At 40.7% G+C, this 10,405-nt stretch overlaps 1 protein-coding gene across 1 annotated transcript; it reads right to left on the reverse strand.

The window, feature by feature from the left end:
- Positions 1 to 784: 784 nt before the first annotated feature.
- LOC104675605 lies at positions 785 to 2,668 on the reverse strand. The gene is made up of 3 exons (XM_030926656.1): positions 2,567 to 2,668; positions 1,812 to 1,911; positions 785 to 1,347 (listed from the first exon to the last, which is right to left on the reverse strand). Exons 2-3 carry the CDS (start codon positions 1,828 to 1,830, stop codon positions 785 to 787), a joined length of 582 nt encoding a protein of 193 aa, XP_030782516.1. The 5' UTR covers positions 1,831 to 1,911; positions 2,567 to 2,668.
- Between the last annotated feature and the right edge of the window lie 7,737 nt (positions 2,669 to 10,405).

Consider the following 10,405-nt stretch of genomic DNA (forward strand, 5'->3'; position numbering starts at 1 on the left):
TTATTTATTTATTGAGATAGAGTCTTGCTATGTCACCCAGACTGGAATGCAGAGGCGCCATCTCACTACAGCCTTGGACTCCCAGGCTCAAGCCATTTTCCCGCCTGAGCCTCCTTAGTAGCTGGGATGACAGGGACGTGACAACACACTCTGATTTTTTTATTTATTTTCATTTTTGTAGTCTCGCTATGTTGCCCAGGCTGGTGTGGAGCTCCTATATGGCTGGAATTACAGGTAGTCGTGAGCAACCGCGCCCGGCCCAAATCTGTTATTTAAGAGCATATCCAGAGGTGGCGTGCCAGCCAGGCATTGAGCGCCCGGGACCTGCAAGGGAGCTGGCGGCCCGGGCATCCGGCAGGTGCTGAGGCTGGCAGCCTGTGGGCTGGCCAGGGGCTTGGTCCCGAGGTTCTGCTTTGCTGGCACAGAGGGGAAGCCGCGCGCAGCTGGGCCTGGGCGTGGGGCACGCGGCCGGGTCTCAGCGTCTGAGACCCCAAGTGGGACAGGCGAGAACCACTGTCTCTGAACAACCTAAGGAAGAGGAACGTGGAATCTGGAGAAGACCCGGCGTCCAGGCTGGACCACTGCAGAGCCAAGACCACAGCGTACATCCTCCTCATCATGCGTTCCCAATACCATGTGGACGGCTCCCTGGAAAACGACTGTGGTCTCAACCCGCTGGGTCGTGAACCGGTAGAACTAACTGGACTCCAACTTGCAAGCTTGGGGTTGAGGTTTAATAAAATCGTCCATTCCTCCATGACCCACCCCATAGAAACCACTGGCTTCAGCAACAGGCACCTGCCAAACGTCTGCAAAGTCCACACAGACCTGGGGCGGGAAGCCCCCTTGTCAAGCCAGCCTGGCAGCGTATTACTGGAAGCGGCCACTGGGCGTGTTGTGAAGATGGAGTGCGGATCTTGGCAGCGCTCCGAAACTGCATCCCTCGGGGCATGCCAAGCAGGGGGAAGATAATTAGGAGATCTTCCGATGTCACGCCAGTGTCATTCGTTGCCGGTGACAGGGCACAGCGCTGCAGTTTCCTCTCGAAGCCTGGCTCCATTGCTCCCTCAACAATGGCAGTATCACCCACCTGGTGATCCGATCCAATGGCCGAGTAGCGCTCAGGACCCTCGGGGACACGGGGTTCATGCTCCCTGACGGCATCACTCAGTCCTGAGGGCAGTCCACACGACTCTGCCCTCCTCAGCTCAAGACCTGGCTCTGGCTTTTCCTTCCCTCTGTCCTCCCGTACAGACTGCATTGCAGTTACGTGCTGTTCTCGAGGAGGCGGAGAGAAAAGTAGAAATCTCTCAAACGCTGCATTTGGGTACTTGTTTCTGGCCCAGGCTGACAAGAGAAAAATTCAGATCAGATAACCTGACTTCTTTGCAAGGCTTTCTATATTACCATGACCTGCCAGGACGACCGTGTGGGGTTTAAGGTGAAAATTCAGACGAAATTCAGGCCTGCTTTGGGGACTGAATGAGGCCTGACCGAGGCCATCACTTTGACGACCACAGCAGGCCGTGGCTGAGGGTCCTCTGGGCTCCATGGGCAAAGCCTGTCAGGCACGAGGGTAGCTGAGGGACACGGAGAAGAAGGGCATGGAGGTTTTGTTCACAACTCACTTCACTTCACATTCTTTTAATTTCTTAAAACCCTTTTGTCACTTAAATATTTATCATTATAGATTTTCCTCATCTGGGTTCTTGCTCTGAAAACCAATTTCTCACTCCAGAGTTACAGATCCCTGATGATTCTGGATCTGAACTCATCTAAGTTATTAGGCCTTTGAGGGCTCAAGGACTTACCATCTACACAGGTGACCATGGGCAGGTGAGGGATGAAATGAGTCTGCAGAGGTGGCGTGACCTTCGACCTTCATGCTGGTCTCAAGGGAGGGGTGACATGCTGGTGACAACCCAGTAGGAGGAGATTATCCTTATTATAATCTAATATAATAATTTATAATTATAATATAATATTATTATAATTTATAAAATTATATTTATATTTATAACATAATAATAAATCCCAGACTGATAGCTCAATCCTAGTTTGCTTCTGATTAATTTTTTATGCTTGGGGATTGAAATATTTAAACATGTCTATCTCAGATATTTACTACAACCATCCTATTAATTTAGAAAAAAACAATTTCTACAACACGATTGTAAACATTTTCTGCAGTCAATACAACTAATTGGGATAGTTAAACTCTTTCTTTGTCAACTTTGGAAATGACTACATCATAAAAATTACTGGTTTAAAAAAATAAAAAATACATAAAAAATAAAAACATATCCAGAGCCCATCACTAGAGATTTGTGATTCGGTTGATGAAGACTAGGATCCAGGAAACTGCAGGTTCACACATTTAAATTGATTCTGATGCAGATGATCAAAACAAAAATTAAAATACACAACCTCAAAGGCCTCTTGCAATTTTTACCCTTCTTCTGTTCTAGTCTATCACAACTATTTATCGCTCACTTAGAGAATGCATGGTGCCTTACAAAATCTAGTGTACTCAATGAATATAGTTTTATTTGAAATCCATACTCACTGGGTGCTGGAATTGGTTAACAAGGATTCCAGTCATCATAGCATATTATAGCATTCTACTGGCTGGACATGGTGGTCTTGTTTTTTCCTGGTTCAGGTTACTTCGATGGTTGGACTGAAAGATTCCCATCACTATGGGATTCTATGATTCTGATTCTAATTCTGTCATATTATTAGGTCTGATCCTCCAGAAAGTTCTCCATGTGGTTAAGAATGTTGATGTTGATGGTTCAAAAGTTACACACTCAGAGTGAGAATGTAGCTTTATTTATTCTCTACTTGTTATATAAAGATGCCTCAGTTTTGGATAATTCAAAGTTTAAGCTCCTTCTAAGTATTCCCTTCCTCTCATACTTCCCAAAGTGGCACCTGGACATACAGGTATGCCTATGTATCACACATAAAATAAATGAATTGTCTTTAGGGATAGATACTGCCTCTGAGTCCTTGCTGGTCTCCAACATGTAGCTTGTTTGGTCTGGTGCCCAGGAAACAGTGGTGGTGCCCACAGAGGTGTGGTTTTTCCCACCTGGTTCCCTCAAATGCTATGCTGGCATCCCCTGCTGAAGTCTAACTACATTCATGACCTCTTCCTTCTAACCCTAGTCCTCTTCTGGTCTACTGCTTCTTCCATTTCTCATTCATGTCAAGGATACAGAATATTGGAGGACAGGAAGAAATGAGATGATATCTAAAGCTCAGCCCTCTAGACAGCTCCCTCAGCCATTTCTGCCATCCAGTCTGGCACCATGTTAGATGCAGTGCCACGCCAACTGTGGGATGTTCTGAAGCACAGGCTGGGATACACCTACTGTCCTGGACCATGTTTCTACCACACCTTCCAAGAAACTACTACCCAAAGGGGACAAGAGAGCTGGCATAATCACGTCTGATGGCTTGTCTTTCTTCTCTTTACTCTCCCAACCATCTCCTCTGAGAAATATAAGGGGCTTTTCCTATTCTTAGATAGAAATGTCCGTTGCAGCATATATCGGTCCTCTCTACATAATGGCTTAAATTAAAATTCAGTGATCCAGATTCCCTAGGCTTAGCATTTGATTTGTAAACGAAATTTTGGCAAATTCAAACAACATTTTTCCCCTCTCAGCAAAGCGTGGATTTCAATATTATGCTCTCACTGTGAATTTTTTAAAATATGGTTTTCCATTGATGGCCAAGAAATGACTTCTCTGTTCCAACCTCCCATAAAATGAAGTCCAGTGATTTAATAAGTGCAGAGCTGCATAGCAACGTGATTTCTGAAAATGAAAAATGTCAGGTTAACATTTGTGAAAATATTATTCCTGTAAAAATAATTATCTAGATAGATCTGCCTTTGGAAATCCAAAAGCTAAGAAAATAAGTTATACAAGTATAACTGTTGCATCAAGGGCCATAGATGGCAAACTGCTTAAGATCAAGTATCATTGAGTTTACATATATTTGGTTCTCTTGCAGATGCTACAATCATAGAAACATAAGAAATGCAGGATCTAAGTGATCCTGACAGTGAAATTTGGTATAATTAAGAGAGATGATTTTTCCTAGGAAAAGGACAAAATTAACAGTATCAATTCTCTCACAATTTGGCCCAATCTAGCACTCCAGCCTTACTTCCTCCTCCTCACCCATGTCAACCTACTCTTCCTACAAGGCCAGAGGACCCATGGACCTTCAGATCCACTAACTGCATTCCTATATCTGTGTCTTTGCTCCCACAATCCCCTCCATGGGATGCCCCTAGGCAGTAGGGCTCTGAAGATTAGCAAGCAAATTCATGAGGATTAAGTGAGTATCAATAAGCATGTTTCCTGTTTCTACCGCCATCAAACACAGGAATCATGTGTTGTTACAAGAATGGAAGTACTATATTTAGTTAGGCTCCTTGTACCAAAAAAAAAAGTGGATCATAGTGGTACCTTACTTTGAGGGAAAAAGAGATTATATCCAATTACCGTTTTCTATAATTTGTCTTTTCTTTTTAGAAAGACTTCTGAGTAGGAGCCACAGGCTGAGTCTGGCTCTGAGGTGGGGGAGAAAATGGAAGAATAAACACTGAGCAGGAAGCAGGGAGACCACGGTTGTTACCATAGTGATGAGCATTGAGTCCGGATGGTGCTGTTGCTGGCTTGTGCTAGTGAGTGGGAGAAAACCACTTTCCTTCTGGACTAGTAGAGTTGAGGACAGAAATATCTGAGATGACCAATTTAACTTGCTACTTGACAGTCTAAATTCTATCTCTGTAGATATAGCCAGTGTTTATTAAGCACCTACTAAGTGATGCTTAATAAATGGCAAATAATTGGCAATGTGCTGGATGTATTAGAGGCTTTAATGTACGTAGACCCAGAAATTTAGGGACTAACATCCCCATTTTAAATATAAAGTAAAATTTCAAGAGACTAAATAATTTATTTGTTATTTAATGACCTGGCTAGTAAAAGAACAGGGCCAAAATTTATAGCCAGATCATTAATTTAATTCAATCTAATTTATTTTCAGTGTAAACCTATTTCCACCAGGCCACAACTATGCCTGTCAAATGATATGGCAGGAAAATTATATCCTTTTGAATAATGCAAACTTAGAGAATCCATGGTGGTTACCCCAGACTTTGACATTTTAGTTTTCCCTGTTTTGCAAGTTTCCTAGAAAATAATTGATGTTAAGGCTTTCTTTCCTTCATTTATAAACTGAATGGGTTTTCTGATAAACATCTTTTTCATATGTTTATTCGTGAACTATAATTATTCATTCTTAATTAAAATGATTAGAAAATAATCCTAAATGACAGGTTTCAATGTATTTGGCATTAATGTGACAGTATCAAAATTTACTGACAGTAACATTGACTTATAGACAGACAAAGTTCATGAAATTATTTCCTACGTTATTTTTTTCAAAATGGAAGCACCTTTGAATCTGTAACAACCATCATTTCTTACCAGTAAACACAAAAAAGAATATTAGAAAATTAAAGACCCCTATAATTCCACTTCCATTCCCTTCCTTACTCCCCAAGTAAAAACTGTTTGTGTTTACCCTTTTTGAACATTTATGCACAGTACAGTGGTGAAAAGTGTGAATTCACATTCTGACTTTGTCACTTACTAGCTATGTGACTAGACAAATTAGTCTCTTAACCCTCAATTTCTTAACTGCAAAATATTAAATAATATTACCTAACATATGCGAATGTTATATGTAATAAATCATATAATAAGACAAATTATGTTAAGTGCTTAGTGCAGTACTTTAGCACTTTATAAATGGTAGCATACATATGTATGTATCTCTCTTTATACATATTGTTTACATAAATGAATTATGCTACACATATTGAGCCATAACTCTCATTTAACAACATTTCTTAAGCCATATTTATACATTTATATGTAAGACTATCAGTTGCTGCATAACACTCCACATTGTGAATATAAAATAATTTTAATTAAGCATAATTAATGAATATTTAAGTTGTTTATGGTTTTAATCTCAATAGAAGCATTGGCAAACTCTCAACAAATGAAGAGATAAGAAATATTTTAGGCTTTGCAGCCCATTCAGTCTCTGTTGCAGTTATTCAAGTCTATTGTTGTAGCATAAAAAAAGCCAGAAACAATACAAAAACAAATGGGTATGGCTCTGCTCCAATATTTTCTATTTCCAAAACAGGCAGTGGGCTTGATATGGCACTGGGCTGTAGAGTTTGCCAATCCCCAATATAATGTTCTGATTGATACTGTAGTACTTAAATTTTTTCTTACTTCTCCTGTTACTTGCTTTTAAATCATACACACACACACACACACACACACACACACACACACACACACACACACACACACACACACTGTCTTATCTGCTCAGACTGTGATAGCAAAAGACCAAAGACTGGGTGGCTTAACCAACAGGAATGTATTTCTCACAGTTTGGGAGGCTGATAGTCTAAGATCAAGGTGCCTGCTGATTTAGTGAGTACTCTCTTCCTAGCTTGCAGACGGGACTTCTGGGTATGTCCTCATATGACAGGGAAAGACAGAGTGGAAGAAGAGGGAGAAAAAGAAAAAAAAAATCTCTGGTGTCTCTTCCTATAAGAGCAATAGTTTCATCATGCAAGCCCCAACTCTCGTGACCTCATCCCTCCTTACTTACCTTCCAAAGATGCGTGTCAAAATACCATTGCCTTGAGGGGTAGGACTTCAATACATTAATTTGCAGTGGGGTGGAACACAAACATTCAGTCCATAGCACTTTGAATACAGAAACCGATTTTTAAATTGCAAATCTTGATAGGCATCATATGATTTTCTACAATTTACACTCCTACCAAAGAATGAGAGAAAGCCCAGGTTCCTACCTCTCATCACCCGCAGTTGTAACTCATTTGATTCTTTGGTAATCTGATAGGAAAAACATTACATGTCATTTTCATTTGAATATCTTTGTTCATAAGGATAAAATCTTTTCCTATATTTATTAGTCAACTATTATTTCTTCATTTGGGAATTTTCAGTACATACCTTTTTTCAACTTTTCTAGGTTAATATTTTTCTCATTGATTTCTGTCAGTTGTTTAGAGACGCTAACTCTTGCCTATCAAGACTTATCCACATCACACGTTCCCATGGCATCCAGCTTGACCTTTATAATACTCATTATACTCAAAAGTACTTGGTCAATGTGGGCTAGATGGCAAGGTCCATGAGGTCATGATGACTGCTTATCTTATTCAGGGTTTAGTATCTAACACTGACTGTAGTGTCTGGGGCATACCTGGTGCTCCAAAACTGTTTGCTGAATAAATCAATAAATAGCACATATTTTGCAAATATTTACCACTGTATATTGTTTTGTTTTTCTGTTAACTTTATTATAGCATCTTTGACCACATCATTTAAAATTTTTATAACCAAATTTGTCTATTTTTCTTTACAGTTCTTAAGTTCATTTTATGCATAGAAAGTCCTGCTACACTCCCAAGTCATTAAAATACATTTCTTGTATTTTTTCTATTGTATATATATATTTGCAATTAAATATCTAATCTATAAATTATTTTGTATCGTTTAAGGTAGATAAACAATTTAATTTTTTTCTGTATGAAGACTATACTATTTATTGAGTGATCTACATCTTTATCACCAATGCGAAATGCAATCTTTATTATATTCTAGATAGAATAAATTTTTAATATACGTGTGTTTCAGCGTGTGGTAGGGTGTATCTCTGTTTTTCCTATTTAAAACTTTTTTTCCCCTATTCTCATGCAAGGACATTTCCAGGTAAATATGGTTTCAATTTGTCAACTCTCTGTTGAATCAGTCAGTCATTCCCTACAGAGAGAGTAAGCCAGTTAAGCAGGACAATGGATGAGGAAAAATTATCTTTCAATCTAGCTTTATTCATTAGCTTTAAGTTGCACAGCTTAAAAGGATTCATAATCATACCTGTCTGACCTGCTTCACAGAGTTATTGTGAGACTCAAGAGTGCAGATTGATCTGCATATTTAAAGTGCCCTAAAAATTAAAAAGTTTCTGAGAAGTGAAAATTATTCATATTCCCTACTATCGACAAGTATCCAGTTTATTTCATCTTGAGAAGATGACTCAAATCTACTGGAACCGGATGAATAAGGTTCTGTGGTAAATGGAGGCAAATCACTGAAAACATCTTCCTGTTTTTATTCCAAGCAGGTGGAATAAGAAGTCCCGTCAAATGAATCCAATACTAGAGCGGTTCTTGGCTGGTTCTGTGCCTCTGTCATCCTGGCACACCGTGGCCTTGTCTATCAGGAGTCAGCACAGTCCCTCAGCCCTTTCTTCTCCGGCAAGACCACAGGGAGGTGGAGAAAGCTCTGATGTGCTTCTCCACAGGGGCCGTGGGATGGGTTGGATGAATGTATTTGGGGTGCTACATTTGTTTCCTGAGGCTGTTGTAACAAATTACCACAAACTGGGTTGTTGAAAAAAAGAGACTTATTCTCTCACAGTTCTGGATGCCAGAAGTTGCAAATCAAGCTATTAGCCAGGCCACACCCCCTCTGGAGAACCTAGGGGAGACTCCTCCCTGGCCTCTTCCGCCTTCTGGTAGCTGTCAGCATTGGTTACCTCGCGGCCGCATCACTCCCAGCGCTGCCGCCATGGTCATGTTTCCTCCTCCCTGTGTCTTCTCCTATTCTGCCTCCGACAAGGATGTTTGTCATTGGATTCATGGCCCACCTAGATAATCCAGATGATAGACTCTCACGGTCTTTAACTTAATCACATACGCAAAGGCCCTTTTTCCAAGTAAGGTTGCATTCACAGATTCAATGGATTAGGGCATGGAGATATCTTTTCAGGAGCCACCACTTAAGTCGCTACCTGTGCCCCGTATCCTCAGAGGAAGTAAATGTAAACGGGCTCTGTGCTTGCAGCGCTTTGCCAACTTGAGTCTCAATAGGACACAGCTGAAATTAGCCAAATGGGAGCTCACTCTCAAATGATGGGCTTGAAGTTCTGACATTTTGCTGTTCCTAAAATATACACATAACTTCTGTCAGATTCAAACTTGACTGAGGTTGCATTTTAAAAAGATATACATTTAATTACTTCCTCTCTGCTCCCACTGCAAATCTTCATACTCTAAATTGAAGAGTTAAGACAGCATCACCAAACTACACATGCTTCCTGCTTCAAACCACCACGATGCATTGTGGAACAAGGTGAAGTTCCCATAAGCAGACACCTTATCAAATTCACCCTATATGGAACTCATTGCTCAAGCACTTCTTACAAAGCAGTCATTATATTTTCATAAGCAGTCCTTTCCCTTAATCTTTCAGAGCAAAGCTACACCAGGACTGATTTTAAACCACAGATAGCCAAAAACTAAGATTTCTTGAGATTTTTTCTTTCTTTTTTTTTTTTTTTTTTTTTGAGACGGAGTCTCGCTCTGTCACCCAGGCTTGAGTGCGGTGGCCGGATCTCAGCTCACTGCAAGCTCCGTCTCCCGGGTTCACGCCATTCTCCTGCCTCAGCCTCCCGGGTAGCTGGGACTACAGGCGCTGCCACGTCGTCCGGCTAGTTTTTTTTGTATTTTTTAGTAGAGATGGGGTTTCACCGTGTTAGCCAGGATGGTCTCGATCTCCTGACCTCGTGATCCGCCCGTCTCGGCCTCCCAAAGTGCTGGGATTAGAGGCTTGAGCCACCGCGCCCGGCTGATTTCTTGAGATCTAAAGACATTTCTCCTCTTAGTACTTCAATGGAAGAGAATCTCCTCTTCTGCAGGTTCCCACGCTGATCTGAAGCCGAAGGCATTTATGAGCTGTGGTTGCTGGTTCCCAGGTCAAAACTCAGCTGTTTTCATGTAATCCTTTCAAGATTTTTCAGATTACTCTTAAAATTTGGGCTTTAACCACTCCAGATAAAGTTTCAGGTACATTTTTTTTCAGGCTTATGTTGTTTCTGGGAAAGGAAACCCTGGCATTTACAAAACCAGAACAAAACCAAAATAAGTTTTGCATTAAACAGATCATTTTGTTCCCATCCCCAAATATGTATCTACCCAAAGGTGCCATAACCACAACATGGAGAAGTCGGACTTCAAAGGTTATTGGAAAGAGCTGCAAGCGTTGCCATAGAGAATCACTTAAAATGCATTTTATTTCATCTGCTAAAATAGTTTTTTGCAACCAGAAAAAGTGTTTAGGAAACCTTCTAATTTGGAAAGTTGGCAGTGTAGCTTTAATCAGTAGACCAGGAAAAAGAGTTCTTAGGAGGTGTAGTGACTCCTCCAAGGTCTCACAGCTACTTTTGCAGAATTTGAGACTGAAATCCAGATTGCCAGATCCCAGTC

Source organism: Rhinopithecus roxellana, chromosome 3 (genome assembly GCF_007565055.1).
Source record: "Rhinopithecus roxellana isolate Shanxi Qingling chromosome 3, ASM756505v1, whole genome shotgun sequence".
In the NCBI taxonomy this organism is placed as follows: Eukaryota; Metazoa; Chordata; class Mammalia; order Primates; family Cercopithecidae; genus Rhinopithecus; species Rhinopithecus roxellana.